The 20006-nt window shown below is 45.8% G+C and overlaps 1 protein-coding gene, 1 long non-coding RNA gene and 2 other non-coding genes across 9 annotated transcripts in view; 3 read left to right on the forward strand and 1 right to left on the reverse strand.

Annotated features, from left to right (window-relative positions):
- The first annotated feature begins 95 nt into the window (after positions 1–95).
- LOC137211600 (uncharacterized) lies at positions 96–961 on the forward strand. Of its 2 annotated transcripts, none has more exons than XR_010937149.1 (2): positions 96–674; positions 872–961. It is a non-coding gene; the product is annotated as an uncharacterized lncRNA (long non-coding RNA). The 2 variants fall into 2 exon arrangements; XR_010937150.1 differs by having other exon boundaries at positions 96–643.
- Positions 725–794, forward strand: LOC137213734 (small nucleolar RNA SNORD104). The gene has a single exon (XR_010938356.1). It is a non-coding gene; the product is annotated as a small nucleolar RNA SNORD104 (small nucleolar RNA).
- A 29-nt stretch (positions 962–990) lies between the features above and the next one.
- Positions 991–1127, forward strand: LOC137213753 (small nucleolar RNA SNORA76). Its single transcript, XR_010938374.1, has one exon. It is a non-coding gene; the product is annotated as a small nucleolar RNA SNORA76 (small nucleolar RNA).
- A 1022-nt stretch (positions 1128–2149) lies between these two features.
- The window catches only part of TEX2 (testis expressed 2), a 107429-nt gene continuing 89572 nt past the window's right edge, over positions 2150–20006 (reverse strand). For 3 of the 5 annotated variants that reach the window (XM_067714119.1, XM_067714117.1, XM_067714118.1), the window contains 5 exons: positions 16028–16160; positions 9785–9910; positions 7936–8145; positions 5517–5637; positions 2150–3835 (listed from right to left, as the gene is read on the reverse strand). In XM_067714119.1, the coding sequence (XP_067570220.1) occupies positions 3713–3835; positions 5517–5637; positions 7936–8145; positions 9785–9910; positions 16028–16160 (713 nt within the window). In that variant the 3' untranslated portion in view covers positions 2150–3712. Of the gene's footprint in view, positions 3836–5516; positions 5638–7935; positions 8146–9784; positions 9911–16027; positions 16161–20006 lie in introns of those variants that run through there. The other 2 variants (XM_067714120.1, XM_067714121.1) reach the window with 2 other exon arrangements.

A 20006-nucleotide genomic window follows, 5' to 3' on the forward strand; every position in this document is an offset into this window, starting at 1 on the left:
TACCACTCAGAATGTGCCAGGTGACTGACATTGACTTATTTAAGCCTCGTACAACACTTTTTTTTTCTCCTATTTTTCAGAAATTGAGGCTCAGAAAAGCTAAGTGATCAAGGCCACAGGGCTAATTCATCACAAAGTCAGGATTTGGTTGCACATCAGTCTACTTTCAAACACAAGGTCTTTCTACCGGAACAGGTTACTTTAAATTCAGGGACAAGACTAGTTTGTCACCTCAGCTCCTAGCCTAGCTCCTGGCACAGAATATTAAACAGGTTAGGCATTACTTGCGCCCTGCCGTTTGTAAGGTTTCGTTTTGTGTAGTACGGAGAAACGCACACTACTCACAGGCCGACGACCTACGCCGCGCAAAAAATCAGAAGAATTTAGGACACCGCGCGACTCTTAGACTTTCCTTGACGCCCATCTTTACGGCTGGCGTGTAACCGCTCTATACTCTGGAGGACTCAGTGAGCAGGGCCAATCATTAGGCCACTTTATAGGCACGTGGCTGGAAGTTTGACTTGCTATTGGTTAATGGCGGTAAAGCCCGCCCAACCACCTCCGGTCTGCTTCTTTAAGTAGAAGCCCGGTTAGTTCCCCTTCCTTTCAGCGACTCTGAAGTGGTGAAGGTGAAGTGGTGAAGGTGAGGTGGCGTGTGTTCTGGGCTGGGGCAGGTCTGTCCCCTCTTTCGGGGCCTGGGAACCGGGTGGATGGTGGGCGGCTGGCGGTGATGACATGCGAATTAAAGCACGTGTTAGACTGCTGACGCGGGTGATGCGAACTGGAGTCTGAGCCGGGCCGCTGAGGCGTGGGGGTGGGAAACGGGTTTGCGGGTATACCACCTTCTCACCCACCGCTCTCGTTCTTGCAGGTCCCGGCTAGGAGAAGGACGTCGCATCTCATTGTCCTCCCAGCTTTTCGACTTTTCCCCGAAGCCCCTCAATAAAATGGATTGATCTCAGCGACGGTGTCCATTTTGTTTGTCGCGATGCGCTGCCTTTGAGCCCCCGCCGCGCCTGCGCGTGGCGCCGGGGGTCAGGCTGCAGCGCCAGAGCAGCACGCGCTTGCGCATAACTGGGGCCGTCTTGCCCCCGCGGCGGCGGCCCTTTTAACCGCGAGCTACACTGCGGCACTGGGCTGCCGGGGTGGGGGGCTGGGGAAGGCGTCGGGGGTCCTGCAGTCTTTGCTTATTCCTGTGCCTGTCCTGTGAGTCCGAGTGTTCTCTCCGTGGAAATCAGTGAGACGGGCAGGTTCATTTAACCGCGGCGGGGAGGGCGTCTGCAGGGAGGGGAGATGAGAATCCGGCTGTGGCCTTAAACAGCTTGAGTGAAGGCTGTAGTGCACTTGACACGAACTGGTTCCCGGTCCTGAGCTGCATAGGCTGAACTCGTCTGGCTGAGGTGTGTTCGCGGACCACTTAGAAAAACCGCCGTTTAGGGTCAACTGCTTATGCCCCAGATAGCTTGAACAGCTCACAATGACGGTTTTGTGCATTGCGGGGCACAACATAGGCACCTGAATAAATGCACAATCACTCCTTCGTAATCCACATTCTAGGTGATAACGATCCCTCCTGGATTTAGGTGAAACGTGCATCATTTCTGAGTACAAGGCAGCACGTGTTGAAGGGCAGGTATGCACAAGTGCCATGTCTAGCCCCTTTGGTACTAAATGGAGGGGGTCCCAAGTTAGCAGGGTTAGTAGGCAGTTGGTGTAAACTCTAGCTCAGAAGCAGGGTTTTTTTTTGTTTTTTTTTTTTTGCGGTACACGGGCCTCTCACTGTTGTGGCCTTTTCCGTCGCGGAGCGCAGGTTCAGCGGCCATGGCTCACGGGCCTAACCGCTCCGCGGCGTGTGGGATCCTCCCGGACCGGGGCACGAACCCGTGTCCCCTGCATCCGCAGGCGGACTCTCAACCACTGCGCCATCAGGGAAGCCCCAGAAGCAGGACTTTAAAAAATACGAATCGAGGATAATTAGCGCCTTCCTTGTATCAGGGTGTGGTCTACTTTGGATCCTCCAACAGGACGGGTCCAGTGACGGCCCAAGAAACAAGCTGCTACTGGCAGCTGAGGGCCCAGGTTTATGCTGTACCACAGTTTATTCTGTTCCTATTATCTAAGCAGGATCAAGTAGAAATGACTTAGATGCTTATCTAGTATTTGACATGAGACATTTATTTTGTGAAACAATGCAAGCGATTGTAAATCCCCACATACTATTTGATTAAGTGCAATAGGGTACAGTCATGTGTAATCTCTACACAATAGTGCATCTAGTCCTTTGCTTTTAATTATTGCACAAAAATTATAAGACCAGCGAACAAGACATGCGCACTGACAGGCAAATTGGCCTACACAATGAGAAATCAGAACAGTACACTGACTGGAATGGTCCGATAATTTAAGTCAAATGTTTTAATGGTACAGTTAAAGTAATCAAATAAGGGTTCAAATATGTTTTTTTCAATATATTAATTTCTTTAAAGTCCCGTTCAGGCAAGGTGCTGTTGCTGTTTAAAAAGCCACTATTAGCTTTGTCCACAGATGTAAGTTGTCAAAAGTTAACCCAAGGTTAAGTTTGATGTTGAATGCAGCTTTAAACAATTAAAAAATTGTATTGAGTGTACTTCTCAAAGCAAATTACACAGTTTGAGAGAGCCCCGAAACCTGTAAACTAAATGTTCTGACACAAATGCACAAAATAGAGTTGGCAACGTTAAATGTCACGGTAATTTTGAGATCTGTAGTGTTTGATGCTGAGCAAACATCAGCATCGTCTTGACTCGAGATGATAGAGAGCAGTCTCCGGTTTTGGCCATCAGAAAAGGAAACTGCCCACAAAACATCCCAAACCAATCAGGTTAACAAAGCATTTAAGATGCCTCTTTAAAGCTTCCCAGAGCTCACAGCAAGTGCCAGGCGGAAGGACGGTGGCTCTGGCTTTCTGGCCCCACCCCAGTCCAGTCATTAGGTTTGTTTGATATTTCCACATATGCTCAAGTCTCAGGAAAACATTTGGGATTAGTCAGAAACCAGGTGATTGTACCTCCTTGGTAAAAGGTGTGGGATGGTTTGATCTCATGGCTTTGCCTAATGGTCACATAAATCCCACGGTTCCCGCCCCAGCTGATAGTGTGTTAGAGTGTATGTTCTATGGCTACTTGCTTCCAAAACGCACAATTGATAAGAAGAGTAAGTTGCTATGCATATCTTTTTATCACCAAAGAAATAGCTGACAAAATTCCACTCCCCACCCTCCACATGTGTAACCACACTGACGTTCTCTTGGTGTGGAGGGCTGCGTCACACAAACTGTAAAAGTGAGAAAACATTCCACTGCACTGGCTGCCTGAGAAAAAGCTTTGGAGGCATCGAGGAGGCAAGGGGAAGCCTTCCAGCTGTGCAGCTTCGCTCTTAATGTGCTCTTTTGCTGCCACAAAAACTGGTAGACTTAGAAAAGCCATGGTGGGGGTCACCTGTAATCTCTGGATCCACCGTGACGATCCTTCCAGTTTTCCTTTGCTGAGTCAAAGCTTTGCAGGAGGCAATCTGGACCCCATTCACTGGACACCTCCCAGTGGGATGGGCACCGGCAGGCAGAGGGCAGAAGCTGTGGCACGAGGAAAGGCCAGTGCTACAGCCCAGATGGCAGCCGAGAACCCCACACCTTGAGCTTCATCTCATAATACTGGGAACACCAGGTCTGCACCCATCACAGTTGATCAGCAGCCTCCACCAGTGGGTCTTTCAGGAGGCTGGAAGTGGAGCGAGGATCCATGGCTGAGTGCATGATAGGGATATAAACGTCGTCCATGTTTGGCATGACAAAAACTTTCTGTAGAAAGAAGGAACAGGCATGTGGAAGAATGCTCTTTTCTCAGAGTTGCCCTAGAGTGTTCTGATAATTTTAGGCTTTAGACTAGTTTTTAAAATACATATGAAACAACTTTTCCTACACATTCCAAACTAATTCCTCTATGATATTGAGAAAGCATTGAGGTATCACACCAGTGCACGAACACAAGAACCCAGTAAGTTCTGAGGAAGAAGCAGCCTTTGATTTCATGTACATGTAATAAAATGACTCATGAATTGATAAATAACATTAAGAGAATTAAGAGCGTAAGCTGCTCATAGTATTTCCAAATTACTATATCCAGAACACATATTCCAACACACATAAGCCAACTTATCCATTTAAATCCTAGCAACAAAAATGTAAGCTAAATTTTTGTTTTATCAAACCAGAACCAGTTAAAGCTACGTATGAAAGAAATCCTACTATAGTGAACACCCAAAGGATAATGAGTGATTGACAGTAATGGTGCTTTGCCTATCTGTTTATAAACTTATTTTATATAAGTGAATTTTGGCAATGTATTCAACTTCAGCAATGCTTTCTTCCAAAGCAAAAACAAAAACAGGCGGCCATGGGAGAATGCAAGCAGTTACCCTTCAACTTCCCAACTTGCCTCAAAAATACCATGCACCAAAGTTTGCCCCCTAAAAGAGATGACCCTAATATCCCAATACCCCTAAAAGAGATGACCCACCCAAATTCCTAATGCAGGATCTAGGGAGGTAAGAAAAAGGAAAAGAACTGAAGGCATGAGATTGTCTTTCCCCTAATTAGGTTCAAAGTACTTTTCCTTTTGGAGATAAGATTAAGCTTTCCATAGACTGGTTTTTAGTTATGTTTAACCTATAGCTTTTAAATAATAAAAAATATATAATTTTAAAGGCAATAACTCAAAATATACTACTGCAAAAATAATACCGGTATTCTTCAAAAGCTGAAATTTACTACAAAGTAAATAGTCTGTTAATCCGTAAAACCTTAATAGACAACTATGCCTCAAAAACCTGATAAAAATTTGATAGAAACAGCTCATTCCAGGGCCTCAGCTACACTGCTATTTCCCTTGGTGGCAGAATGCAGAAGACAGGCTTAGAGAATGAGCTCTGGCTTAGTCAACTCCAGAAGATCTCTAGACTACCCTAGAAGATCCACAGGAGAGGGACAGGCCTGATTCATCTTTGGACTTCCAGGGTAGGTGGTAGCTACACGCGGAATGTTTGTTGCAACAAACAAACAATTCGTTTGTTGAAAACAAACCAAGCAAGATGGGTACCACACAAGGGCAGGAACCACCACAGCCCGCGTGCTACTAGCTGGCCAATTCCAGGCCCCACCCGGGGAAAAGTCCAAAGATAGCCCCAGCAGATGGACGGCCCGCCAGGCCTACTGGTACAAGACAGTCATTTTGCTCTTTGACCCCTACCTTTTGAGTTTCCTCTAAAGACTACTTCACAGGCTTCTGTGGATGAGTTTCAGAGTTTTTGAAACTGAACCTGAAACTTTACGCCTATTTGATCATATGTGTACTTTCCTGGGGTCCATAGCTTTCACCAGATTTTCCAAGGAGGATCCTGACCCACATGAAGTTCAGAACCTCTGTTCTACCCAGAGCCTTTAGAGCCTCAGCATGAAACACTAGATGACACTGCAGGTGTACCTGAAACTCTTGCTCCAGTTTCTTCTCTATCCAGTCTGTCACATGAACTAAAGTCACTTCTCTCTCTCCAAGTTTTGGCCGAGCTTTCAGCTCGATATGTGGTGGCTTCCGGAAACCATACCTTTTAAAGACGAGTAATAACCACATTTAGAATCAAAGAAAAGAAGTGGACAGTACCAAGAACAAACATTCCTCATTTACACAAGGCTTTATCACTACTTAAATGTTCTCTTCTTCCGAAAATCCCTTCTAAAAAGCACTTCAGTGCAGCAAGTATGAATTGTGAACGCCCTGTGTCCCTGGACCCAGGGCCGTGATGATCTGAGAACAGTTGTGACAAACTAAGAAAGCCAGGAAATGCCACCGGAAAAGTCCATGACCTGGGCATTGTTTCTTGTTTTTGTTTTTCCTAAAATGGAAAGGATCTTCTTTGTTTCGATTTTTATGAAAGTAGGATATGTCTGTTACAAAATCCAAAATATACAAGTGTATAAAGCAGAAAATAAAAGACATTCTCTGAGTCTCATAACCAAGACAGGACCACTGAGAGAAGTGGGATCAATTTTCCCCACACTCCTAATATGCATACGTAAATAGAAACGTTCTATAACCTGCTTTTTCATTCCACACTCCACACCATAATTATGGCTTCTCAGTGGAGCAGACTGGCACTCAGAATTGTTGGTAAGGTATCCAGTCAAGAGACTGTGTGTTATCAAACTAAAAACTTCAACCCATCATGGACCAATGTTTTAAAGAATCCAGGCACGCCTCGGAGATACCGTGGGCTCAGTTCCAGATTACCACAATAAAGCTAATTACTGCAATAAGGTGAGTCACGTGAATTTCTGGTTTCCCAGTGCATATAAAAGTTATATTTACACTATTCTGTAGTCAATTAAGTGTGCAAAACAATGTACATATCTCAATTGAAAAACACTTTATTGCTAAAAAAATGCTAACCATCATCTGACAATGCAGGGTTGCCACTAACCTCCAATTTGTAAAAAACACAATATCGGCAACTACAAGAAAGCAAAGCATAGTAAGATGAGGTCTGCCTGTACAATAAAAATGGCAAATGGCTATGAATGTTTCTAAACACTCTCAATATCTATACGTATCTTTGTGGATTAATAACAAACAGTTCAGCACTCGAGCATGCGCTGCGTGGCACTAGCCTAGAGGTCTCTAATTTTAACTCCCATTGAGCAGTGGCATTTGTAACTCCTAAGTCAAAGCTTGGAAGAGGAAGAAACGTATCAACTCTTACTATTTAAAAAAGATTTGTTATTAGGCTTGGAAAAATGTACAGTAAGTTACTTATTAACTGGTTATTTTTGGATGGTAAGGTTACAGGCTTTTTTTTTCTGTTTTCTTCATGTTCTTCCAGTGAAAACATTACTTTTTAAAAATAAAATCTAAAATGGTATTTTAAAGTTTTTACTGGGAAACACCAATATCATCATTAAATGATCAGTCAATTAAAAAATCCTTTTGTGATCATTCCTACAAGCCCTTCTGAACACTAAGGCTGTGTACCAGCATGCTGGTTTCACTCTATAACAGAACAGAGCTATCTTTTTCACACGACTGTAGCTTATGGTACAAAGAGGTCTTTTATGCAATCCCTGTATACCCTTATGCACATTTGAATGTCAATTTAAAATTGAGATTTATAGATAGTGATTTTCTTCTGCTGGGCCCATGAAAAATTTATTTCAGTGATTCTCAATCCTAGCTTAGTCCCCCCAACTGCTGAATCCTGGGGGCTGGGCTGGGCATAGCTTTAACAAGTCACCCAGGTGACTGTGATATGCAGGTGGAGTTAAGACCCACTGGTTCAGTCCAATGATAACTCTCTGGGTAGACCTTCTACCACAGTTACCAAGCACACATGCTCCTGCCTCCTTAACATCCAGATCTGACCTGGGGAAGTCTTCCCTAACCACCCAGGACTCTGCTGGATGTGTGATCCCCATCTGTAAGGTGGGCATAACGATGGCCCTATCTCCGCAGGATGCTGTGAGGACTGGCCAGGTGAAGCAGTTACACCCCAGGCTAGGCAGAGAATAAGAGGTCTACAAATGATAGCTGTTCTCACTGGTGGAAAGGGTTGGCTTGAGAGAGGAGGAAGACCAAGAATAGAAACAGCTCATCCCAATAACAGCTCATTCACCAATAACCTTAACTCTTCCTAACGTGTGAAGATGAGTCTTTATATGTGAATTAACCACTCACAGTAGAAGACAGAATCAGATTTACAACTAATGTTAAGGTTCCATGAAAAACGTTTGGAAGTGCTTCTTCCCAGGAGAAGGTACTTTCCATAATGTCAAGGATCAGCAATTTTTATGGGATTTTGATGGTCACGCAAGAAGGGGAATCACTGGCTGACCCCGAGGGGCCCTCTACGCACCATATTCGGTCAGTCGGGGGAGGTGGAATGTTGACCGCCAAGGTTCCTCTACATTCTTGTACTTCTACAGTTAGCAGCAGTGGTGTATTGGAGACTTCTTCAATCTTCTTTTTAATGAACTCTGTCTCCGTTGCTTTTTGGAAATATTTTGACTTGGTAATTTTATCAACAAACCTCATAATCTTACTTGTTCGGTGACCTCCAACATACCTTTAAATGAGGGACACAGACGGGTGTTAGTACAGATTTTGTTCCTTCACAAACAAGTTGGTGGCTCTGTGTTCACCTGACTTTAGACCTGAGTTTCTCAACTGCAGCACCACTGACACAGTGGACTGGGCGATTCTTTGTTGTGGATGTTGCCAGATGTTTAACAGCATCCCTGGCCTCAGCCTACTGGATGTCAATAGCACGTTCCCCCACAGATATGACAATAAAAAATGTCTTTGGACATGGCTAAATGTCCCTGGGGGGGGGGACAAAATAACCCCCAGGTGAGAACTACTACTTTATTTATTTTTAAATTTAATTTAATTTATTTATTTTTGGCTGCGCTGCATGGCATGCAGGATCTTAGTTCCCTGACCAGGGATCGAACCTGTGCCCCTGCAGTGGAAGCACGGAGTCTTAACCACTGGACCACCAGGGAAGTCCAGAGAACTACAACTTTAGACAAGGTGCAGACATCAGATAGAGCCTGAGTCTTGACAATGGCGAGTCAGACCAAGTTCTCACAGTGCAAGCAGGGAAGGCATCTCACCTGCTCTCCTTTATAACCTTCAAATACTGAATATAAATCCAGTGTCCTCTGAGCAAAATCTCACCATCTCTACATAGCAAATAAGAAATCAGGCTGCATTAACACGGCCACAAAACACAGTACAACATCTGCCTTTTAGATGGTGTCACAGCGACTCTGAGCAGCAACGACTTGTCAAAGGGCTCAGGAGCATCTAAAGAAAAAAGCTGCATCCAGCTGATATGCCAGCAGCCCAGGAAAGCAAGCTCTCCTGTATCAGGTCATATCTACCTAAGACTGCCCTATGAAGAGAGGATATTTGCTCTTAAAACCCTCCACAGTTCCAGAGTGTCAGGAATAGTATGGGTATGTGTGTAGGCAAAAGCAATTATTCTTAAGAAGGTCAGGTGGGGAGAGTTTAAATAATGCACACAAACTTTAGTCCCAATTCCTCAAACATCTAGATTCTCTTTTCATCTTCTGTAGGATTTCAAAAGTGAATAGGTTGATATTTTCTTACAAATACTTCTGAATCACCTGGTTTCTTTATCATTTTAGTTTCTTCACTCACTTTAAATAATTAAAAGATCCTTACAGAGAGGCAGCCTAAGCACTTTGATCATTCAGCAGTCCAAGTAACAGGCAAAGGGAGCCACCAAAATGTAGTTCATGATCCAAAAGATCAGCTAAGTGACCCACGTTTTCAAAATTCACCGAAGAAATCACCTGAATGTTTCAACATTGTAGGAGCTAAAAGCTCAACAGCAGCAAGTGTGACCCGCCAGAAGGTAAGTAATGCTCCCTATCCACACCAGGGAGAGCTGTTGTGTAATCTGTGCTCCTTGTGATAAACACGCCCTTCAATTCTCTGTTATTTATTCCAACGGCCCAAGAAAACCATTTTGGTCTGGGCCCTCTTAATTAGGGAAAGCTATTCAGGTCTTTTGCTTTGGGGCATGAAATTTTATCCCACTGGCTTTTAGTTATTAATGCAAAAATCATTCACTCAAAGTGAAGGAGGAAGGAAGATCAGAGAGGAAAAGACAATAAAAGCTCACTCCCAACTTGCAGCCCCGACCCCTGAAGACCCCAGAAGCTGGATCCACTCACCCTTCAGCCCCTGGGAGAAGCGGTTTGTCTCCTGCGCCAGGCTCTGGTGCGTCGTCTTCGTCAGAGGAGCCAGCACTGGAGGACTCCTCGTCGCTGTCGGCCAGACAGAAGGCCCTGGGCCTGCAACTGATCAGGGCAGAGTCACCATGGCAGCTGGCCCAGCGCCAGGCTCCACCGCCACCACTGCTACCGCGTCATCACTCTCCCCCACCCAGCCCAGACAGAAGAGGCCCAATCCAAGAGTCCTCGGATTGGCCTGGTCCTCCCGGAGACCCTTCAGTGCCAAGTCCCCGGCAGGACCGCAGAGGACTTGGGCCTGAAGGGCTGGATTCTGTGCATGCGTCAGAAAGACAGGTGATGCGAGTGTGATGCAGTCCACACAAAATGCAGTGATCTCGTCAACAGTGCAGCGTAGCCAATGGGAGGGTGAGTGGAAAGAGCGATGGTTGCACGGGGGAGGGGACAGCTCATGTTGGTGCCATGACCACCTCACAGATGACGGGGATGTTCAGGCAAGTCCCCTGACTCTGGCTGAGTTCAACAACTATGCTTTTTGGCTTAGTTTCCTCCTGTTAGTTTTGGCTCAAGACTCCTTCCTAGTGAAATTACGTATCCTAGCCCACACCTGCCCCAGCTCCTGAAGGTCACAGAAAAAGCCAACAACCAACAAATCTCAAGGGACTCTAGGAAGCAACTGACATGAGAACCCAGGAACTTTTCAAGAAAAGTACTAATTTAAAACCGATTTTTAGGGCTTCCCTGGTGACGCAGTAGTTAAGAATCTGCCTGCCAATGCAGGGGACACAGGTTTGAGCCCTGGTCCGGGAAGATCCCACATGCCGCAGAGCAGCTAAGCCCATACGCCACAACTACTGAGCCTGCGCTCTAGAGCCCGCAAGCCACAACTACTGAAGCCCGCGCGCCTAGAGCCTATGCTCCGCAACAAGAGAAGCCACCGCAATGAGAAGCCCGCGCCCCGCAAAGAAGAGTAGCCCCTGCTCGCCACAACTAGGGAAAGCCCATGCACAGCAACAAAGACCCACTGTAGCCAAAAATAAATAAATTTATATTTAAAAAACCACGTTTTTAAAATGAAGTAATAAAAAACTTCACCAAAGAGCAATGTCCCTCATTAATCTTTCCAGGGTAGAGCCTCAGTTTCCACTGGATCGCTGGCAGCAGCCATTGATCAAGGTTTCCCTGTGAGGGCCCTGGGGGTTCCTGGCCAAGCTTGGGCCCCAAAGAAGGCAGCTCCCTCCCTGGATGGTGGCTTTGCTTCAGAGAGGCAGAAAGCAGGGCCCATCTCTGAGGCTCAGAGACTTAATGGGGACAGAATGAACACAATTAAGCTACCAAATGGTCACTAGGCAGAGCGTGGGCCTCGTATTTTTTTTTTTTTTTTTTTTGGTTGCATTGGGTCTCAGTTGCGGCTCACAGGCTTCTTAGTTGTGGCACGTGGGGGCCTTGTATTTTTGATAAGGAGAAAAATCACCAGGACAGGGGAAGGCAGCGCAGCTTAGGTCCCATCTTCCTGCGGGCGTAACCCTTTGGGGTTTTCCTTGGGCCACCAGAAGCCCACGGGGGCAGTCATCTCCTGGCCAACAAGGGCCAAGGGCACCCAAGGGCAGAGCACACCCGCCAGTGTGGACTTGAAGGCCCAGCAGAGGCCCCAGCACTGGGAAGAGGGCACTGAAATCTCCGCCCTGAAACAGGAGCCCGGCTGTAAGAGGACCGAGCACAAATGTCCTCCCTGGCAGGACACCCGGATCCTCCTTGATCCTGGCCCTGAAACATTAGAGCCAGCGCTCTAGCCAACAGGCTGGAGCACAGCGTTAAAGGGAAACTCCCTCTGCAGACACAAAGGCCTCTTGTCCCCGGCCACGGGGACAGCACCCGACTCCTCCTCCTTCCGTCAGAAGCCAGGCTAGTCCAGGAAATGCTCACGTGTGTGTGCTGGTCACAAAACCATCTCAGCGCTTTCCAGGGTTAGGCAGCCCTCACAGAGCTCTGCTTTTACATAAAAGGTAAAATATGATTCCCAAGAAAGCCTGCACTGGGTCTTGGGACGAAGAAAGTCAGGGAGCTAAGTCCCCAAAGATAACACGACCATCTCAGAAACCTATCTTACTTCTCCATCAGTAAAACGACTGCGCTCCCTGGCTCAGACCTCGTGCTGCCAGGTAAGGAAGGTACAGAGCACAAAAGGCTGCCTCAGCATCCTGGACCACAGTGAGACCCGCAGAACCACTGTCCCCTTCTGTCCCCACTGGTATTTGTCATCTGGCAGCCTCCAGACCTGGGGCAGAAGATGCCAAAGGCTGAGCACTGCAGTGAGCTCTCGGGTTCCTGAATTAATCCTCCACAGGACAGAGAACAGGACAAATTTTGTGGCTTGAAGTTAATCATTTAGACAATGCTCTGTCAGTTAAAACAGATCAGATGACATGAAATTCTGACTGTGACCAAATGGTACCTCTCCTCTCGGCATAGGGGGCTGTACTATGCAGCACCCAATACTTACTAATTAAAAGTATAATTAAATATTTGGCAGATATTCAAGTTTTATCACCGAACATGCATTTTGTGATCTCAACCTTATGATGAATTTCAGAGAAAGACACCCTGCACATTCTTATATAAGATGTGCTAGAACACGATAAGCCTACTTTTTTAAACACACCTTAGAATTCGAGATAAGTGTAATATCCTTTCAAGAGTCACCTTAAAGGGCTTATTCCAGTTTTGCTGCCTCTGCTAAAAATCTTTTTGGAAATGCGCTTGCAGTCGGACACATAAGAAAAAGTGCGTTATTTTATCACTGATACTCTCTGTCTTGAACAAAACATTTAATTTCTTAGTCTCATAATCACCATCACCTCTGAACGACGTCTGGCAATTTCTCAAAGATCCAATCCATCTAGAAAGTAGGAAGATTTGCTGTCACTCAGAATACTTAAAGGAATGTCACAGACTCCGGAGGCAACTCTAAAAAGCAGCTCCAAAAAATGCTTGAAGTGAAGGGTGCATAATTAGATTAAACAGCCCAGTGAGGACTGCTTGGAGGGGGACCACGCTCACGAAAGTGCATTCGTTTCCTTTAACAGAAGTCGGGCCCATGTATCTGCCACACACACGTGCATGTACACCCCCAGAGCTAGACTGAGTCACGGCGTGGGTGACAAGCACTGGGCTCCCAGAATATCAGGGCCTCGGGGCGGGGTGGTGGACCCGGGTACACCGGGGACTAGCGGCCCAATACAGGGGTCGGGGTGGGGGCCCCATGCAGGGACTTGCACGCCAGCCCAGGCTGCCGTGGTAGAGCACGGACGGGCCAAGGGCCTTCCAGGAAACGCCCGCCCCGATGTGCATTTAAAGAGCAGCCAACGAGCAGCACATTCCCCTTCCTGACTCGCTTAGGTCCCCTTCAGGCCAATTCCTAAAGTTCAGACTGCCCAGCTCACCACCTGAATTCCATTTTGAGTGTCTATCGCCCCAAAGTCACTGTAACTACAATGTGTAACAAGAAGACTATTCGGGAAATACAAAGACTCAAGGAAAAATGTCTGCAAATATAAAGGGTACCCACATTTCAAAGGGAAAGGCCTTCACTAGAGTGAAGCGACACAGACTTCAGTTTCTTACCACCAGCCTCAGGGTCCTTATAAACTTTCTACAGTAAGCAGGACTTCCCACAGGCTGAGCAGCACCTCCTCAGGTACTCCCCACGGCACAGTCATTTGCACACTTGAAGGGGGACAGACAAAAGCAGCGAGACAAAGCAGAGGCCCTGCCAGAGCAGGACGGCAGGGGACAAGCCCTTGCCCAGAAGTGAGGCCCTGGACAGGCGGCCACAGGCTAAAGGGAGGGCCTGGAGGAAAGGGCTGCCGTGGACCCACCACTCACACATGCTGCTCTAGGAGAGGCTTCCTCAAGGAAACCAAAGATCACACGCTCGGTAACAGCCACAGGTGCAGGGGCTCTGCCTCTCCTCTGGCATCCAGCCTCAGGGCGATTCCATAGCTCCTGACTGAGGAGGAGAAGTGATGCTAGAATCACTTCTGGGATCAGGCTCTTAGCTATGGATGGGCTTTTGAGAGGCTCTCGAAGCTCCCAGAAATTGTGAGCCAAATGGTGCTTGTGTAGGCATTCTCTGGGGGAAGGATCCAGAGCTCTCAGATTCCCAAGGGGGTCCTTTATGCAAAAAAGGGTTAAGGATTCATTTATCCAGACGTTTTCCTCCCAAGTGCTTTGAGATTGTATTTTTCCTTGCTTTTAAAATTAAATGACAGCCAATTACACATCAACATAAAATTTAACACCCTCACAGGAAGAAGCAAAACATTTTATACCAGACTCTACTGGAAAAAAATGGTGCTTTAGATATATAGTATAAATTAAATATAATACCATTATAATCCTAACGCAGAGGACTTTTTTCATGCAGTCTAGAGAAGCACTGCTTGCTCAGAAACGTGTCTGTCCTCCAATCAGCTGAGTTTATGAACTTGAAATTGTGCCAAGAGAGCTGCATGAATAACAGTGAACATGGAATGCCTCAGTGGCAAGGATCTCAGGGACCTGGCTGTGGTGGGGCCCTACCTGCTCCCAAGACCCCTCTTTCCAATGGAGTCCCAGCAGCCCTGGGCCAGCACAGGGCTGTTTCCAGAAACGGCTCCCTGCACAAATGCTCCTGACCGAAGTCTGCTCTGTCCTGCTCCCGGTTAGTCAGAGCTCATTTTCAAGACTGCTTCTGCCTAAGGTGCTTGGTTTTACTGGCAGCTGGTTCTGCAACTTTGCTGTCCCAAGGCTGGCCTGATGGCGCTCAGCTGGGCATGGCGTCGGGGTCGGGGCAGCTGGGGACAGAAGCTGAGTCTGACTAGAGGGCTAGATCAGGACCCCGGAAATACGAATCAAGGAAGTCTGTACGACTCTCCCCCCAGGAAAGCCTCTTAAATGCTCCTGATCTCAATCCACTCAGGTCTACAAACGGTGCCTTTATGTTGGGGAACATGATGAAAGGACAAGCTTCCTCGCGGTGTCACATGGGGCCGAATGAGGCTCAGCACTGATGGGGTATGAAATGCTACATGGAGGGCTGATCAATACCACTCACCGGAAAACACAATCCACAGATTGCCGAATCCAAACACATTTTAACAAAACAGTAGAAAAGTGAAAGGAAAATAGCACAGATACAGGTTAGACTGCATACAGCAAGTGAAATTCTCCAAAATTTAAAATATGAACATTTTCATTAAGTCACCTGGACAACTCGGAATCACCTTAGTGAAAGAACGTTCTCAAATGTATGATCCAACTCCCCCATCTACTGTGCTTTCACCACAAGTATGAATACAAGCATCAGGTCAGCATCATAATATAGCAAACATCTAAGAGCCTGTGTCTTATATTTATATTTAGATGCTGAGAAGGTGGCTCCTTGTGGCATTTTCCGATCACTGTACTGCTAATTCCATGCAAAGGGGCTGAAGATGTGAGAAGCAGACTCCAATCAGCATTTTTAGTTTGGTAAAAACAATAATATAATTTAAATGTGTAGTCGGAAGCAGTCATTTTTAAGGTGTGTGGGAATGTGACAGTTCCAGCTTATCCATTGTAGGCATCTAAGAAAAAGAATCAGCTTCATTAACTATCTCACAAATTGGAAATATTTACTAAATTAGACAAACTCGGCAACAGATGCAGTATCTTCTACAAAGAGAGGAGTTTACTAAGAAAATAGACATTGTATTATTTAGGGGAAAGGCGTCTCCAAACACTTTAGGAGCACCCTCTTGGCTACAAGATCAATCGTCTAATTATAAATAACTCTGACGCTGTGATTACAGCAGGCAGCCCCCTGAAGCACCTCAGCCTGGCCCACACAGTGCTGTGCGTGGCTGCAAAGCTGAAGGAGGAAACTGCTGGATGATGCTTCTCTTCACAAAGCATCTTATTGTGCAGCCTGCCCGGCTGGTCTGAGTCAGGGATGCTTTCCAGGTAATCGACACTGTATGCTCCACTGGCAGCACCAAGGCCTACGGCACTGAGCAGAGGCGGGGACTCACAGTCTGCAGGGGGTGAAACCAGGAAACTATTCCCTGAAATCCTCCGGGGCCAGGAAGCACTTACATGAAGCTCGCGCTCAACACTGGGGCTACACACATTAAAGCTGCTTCTCAAGGGCTCGAGGAAGGAGGTGGTTCCCCAGGGTTGGGTTAGTAAATTCATATAGCCCCTTACCCTTCTTTGCCAATTTCTCCAACCTTCAGGGCTTCAACAAGAGGCTCTTTACCTAGTTTGGTCAAATTCATTTTGGTCTCAAGAGTCATCAGAAAGGACCCGTTGTAGGACATTTCCAAATCGATCCAGAGTCCTGGAGAAATGGTGAAAAAACAGAAGGTTTTTTCCCCCCCACTGGAAAAACATGACTATAAGTGACAGATTAAAATTTATATTTTAAAGTATCTAAGTAGGTATCACATTGAAAGTCTATATATATTGCCTGTACTACCAATGCATGCAAGAAGAGACTGTGAAAAGAAAATTTTCTGGAAACAGTTCAAGCATCTGGCAAATTGCCAGTATTTCAACATCCGTTAAAATGGTCACAGTGAGCTCAGCGTCCTGTCCTCTGGGTTCTTCTCACTTTGGGTAAGAAACACACTCCCAGCAGGAGGACATGGCTTGTGCCAGGGCAAAGCCAGGACGAGGTCTGCGTTGTCCCAGCTGGTTAGAGGCAGAAGAGAGGTGCAGAGACTTCACAGCAAGCTGGGCTCTTTAAAGACACAAGTGAGAACCACTGTCTTTCTTAAAATTATCTATTGTTTGGGGGTGGGGGAGGGGAGGGGCACAGAAAATGGTTCAGGTTTAGCTTGGTATGATAAGGATGGTGACAAAACCTTTTAGAACCCTCTTCTTTCTGGAAATTGTGTAGGAATGGAATCAAAAGAATTCGTGTTCAAGCCCCAGGATTATCTAGATAAAGTTGGGTAACCACTTTGTACCTTAGTTGAAAAACCTGTTCCTTAATGACGCAGATGTAGAGAATGGACTTGAGGACACGGGGAGGGGGAAGGGTAAGCTGGGGCAAAGTGAGAGAGTGGCATGGACATATACACATGACCAAATGTAAAACAGATAGCTAGTGGGAAGCAGCCGCATAGCACAGGGAGATCAGCTCGGTGTTTTGTGACCCCCGAGAGGGGTGGGATGGGGAGGGAGGGAGGGAGGTGCAAGAGGGAGGAGATATGGGGATATATGTATATGTATAGCTGATTCACTTTGTTATAAAGCAGAAACTAACACACCATTGTAAAGCAATTATACTCCAATAAAGATGTTAAAAAAGAAAACAAAAAACCACCTGTTCCTTAGAAAAGACACTCATGTCAATGAGAGCATAGAGCGTATCTTAGAGGCTTTTGGCTTTGTGGAATTTCACTGGGAAGGTCCACCAAGCAGAAGTGGCCACTGACCAGAAGTCTAAAATGCAAATAGGGGTCAGTCATCTCACAACCTTTTCTACCCCAGGGTCCTATGATTCAGCAGGTGGGACAGACTATGCTGTGACTTAACCGAGTCCAAGCTCTGTAACACCTCATGGACTTCCCATCAAAACATGGTCCTCACACGCACCCCAGTGTTCATTGCAGCACTATTTACAATAGCCAGGTCGTGGAAGCAACCTAAATGCCCATCAACAGACGAATGGATAAAGAAGATGTGGTACATATATACAATGGAATATTACTCAGCCATAAAAAGAAACGAAATTGGGTCATTTGTTGAGAGGTGGATGGATCTAGAGACTGTCATAGAGTGAATAAGTCAGAAAGAGAAAAACGAATATCGTATATTAACACATGTATGTGGAACCTAGAAAAATGGTACAGATGAACCGGTTTGCAGGGCAGAAGTTGAGACACAGATGCAGAGAACAAACGTATGGACACCAAGGGGGGAAAGCGTGGGGGGGCGGGTGTGTGTGTGTGATGAATTGGGAGATTGGGATTGACATGTATAGACTGATGTGTATAAAATTGATGACTAATAAGAACCTGCTATATAAAAAAAAATTAATTAAAAAAACCAGATCTGCTAGCTGGCTTGTGGGTACTAACAGTATATTCAACAAGTGTAACTTTTTTAAAATGCAAAAAGAATAAATCAATAATACAGTGAAAAAAAAAACATGGTCCTTCAAGTGGGTGTTTAAATGTAAATAAAGTTTTATAGATCCTCATAAGACAAATGACAATATCTAAAAGGAAGAAGGAAATTAATCTAAAACCACTGTTCACACACAGCCGCATTTCCAAGCAATTACAGTAAATAACTTATCCCCTGTTTGGCCACCACCTCAGATAATTGCTTTCTTGACTTCAGTAAGCGCTATTGGTGTAACTCCTCACTAAAGGCAGAATAATTTCCATTTTGCTTTCACCAAATTCTTTTTATCATAATTGAAGATAATTATTTTCTGTGAATGACCTGGTTTAATTAAGTGATATGCAGATCAGTTGTGAATGTCTTCTTTGCAGCAACACACAAAACTGCTTTATTTCTTGCTTACATTAAACATTTAAAAATCATTAATTAGCTTGCTCTTCAGAGGCAGTGTTACTGGAAATAAAGGGCACATCTGCTTTAATAAAGACATTTAGTCATTAATCACTTCCAGCAGACAGGGAATTAGGGCAAAAGGCTTGATATTAGTAGATTTTAAACTCAATATAAATGGAACATCAATAAAGAAGATATTTCTTCTTGTATATCGCCAGCTTTATTTAACTTGAGAATCAATAGACTCAAACTACCTGGTTGCGGTATGTATTCAGACATAATCATTTCCTTTGAAAATCCCAGTCAGGTTTCCAATAAATATTACTAGTATGTATTTGCCTTCGAAGGTTGTCATATTAAAGGCACCAGAATTTTACTTGTTATAATAAAGTGGAAGGTTCTGTTTGTCTGTTTTTTAAATGAGGGGATATGGACACAGGTTTGGTAAACAGCTGGCCCACACCCCAGTCATCGGGACATTCTACTCAATGACGTGTGGTCCAGCCCCCCTGCCGGGAGCTGAGGCTGGGAAGAGGGAAAAGCACATGGAGTCCAGTCACATGGACCGGGGCTTGAATTCCCCTGGAAGTTTCTCAGTGTCTAGGCACCGGCCTCCTCATCTGTACAGGGGAGGCCACACGGCTTGTACAGCCTGGCTCTTGCTGCATCCTGGCAGGGCTCTCCCCTTTCTCATCCATCACCAGCCACTTCCTTCTTCTAACCACTCTGGGCTACAGCCTAGCTTGCTGCTGTTGCCATAGCAGACGGGGACCAGACCAGAGGAGGACACGGGGCCAGAGGGAAGAGGCTGCACTGGGCAGCCAGAGAGCCCTGTCCAGGCTGGGGAGCGGGCAAGGCGAGGACATCTGACCAAGCTCCTGCGTAGGGGATGAAGCCTGTTTCTTGTATCATTGTAGATGTTCCATGAGGCCCACCCTCGGGGCCTTGCTCAGCCCCCATTCTCAGTGTAGATATGAAGGAGTCAAGAATGGTTTGAGAATCTTTAAATACAGATATAAACTGCAAACATTCAAACAAGTTATCTTAATATGACGTGCTTGCATTCAGATGAGGGTAAGATGACAATTTTAACATTAGGTGCAAAGAAAAACACGCTTCTGTGACAATGATTCAGTGGCAAAAAGCTCCCTGAAAACCTTGGAGTGCACGTAACGAGAGCCGAAACCACGTGGTTACATAAAGGGTGAGTCAGGAGCTCCCACCTTGCAGGACTGAAAGACGAAATCAGCAGTTACTAGAAAGGCTGTCTTCTCAATGAGGACAAATGTAGCAACACTGTGAAGTGGGGACAGACACTGTGCTCTGAGTGGCACCCTAACCCTAACGAGCTGCATGTTCCTCGCCTGGGTGAGTGCAGGAACAGAGCTTTTTCTTCTGGGCTCTTGACAAAGGTTAAGACTTGCTTGTGAGGCATTTCATTTAAAATGTTGCTTCCTGTAACCATCTGGTCTTGGTAGTGATCAAGGACAAAAACCAGAAGTTAAGGAGCAAGGCAATTTTTTAAATCTTTAAATATGCGTAAGGCAGCCAGTCCTGAGAGGTTCTCTGGAAAGGGCATGAACACAAAGGGTCTTGTCTTAGTCTTCTTAGGCTGCTGTAACAAAATACCACAAGCTGCGTGGCTGAAACACGGACA

The sequence above is a fragment of the Pseudorca crassidens genome, chromosome 19, assembly GCF_039906515.1.
Source record: "Pseudorca crassidens isolate mPseCra1 chromosome 19, mPseCra1.hap1, whole genome shotgun sequence".
NCBI classification, from domain to species: domain Eukaryota; kingdom Metazoa; phylum Chordata; class Mammalia; order Artiodactyla; family Delphinidae; genus Pseudorca; species Pseudorca crassidens.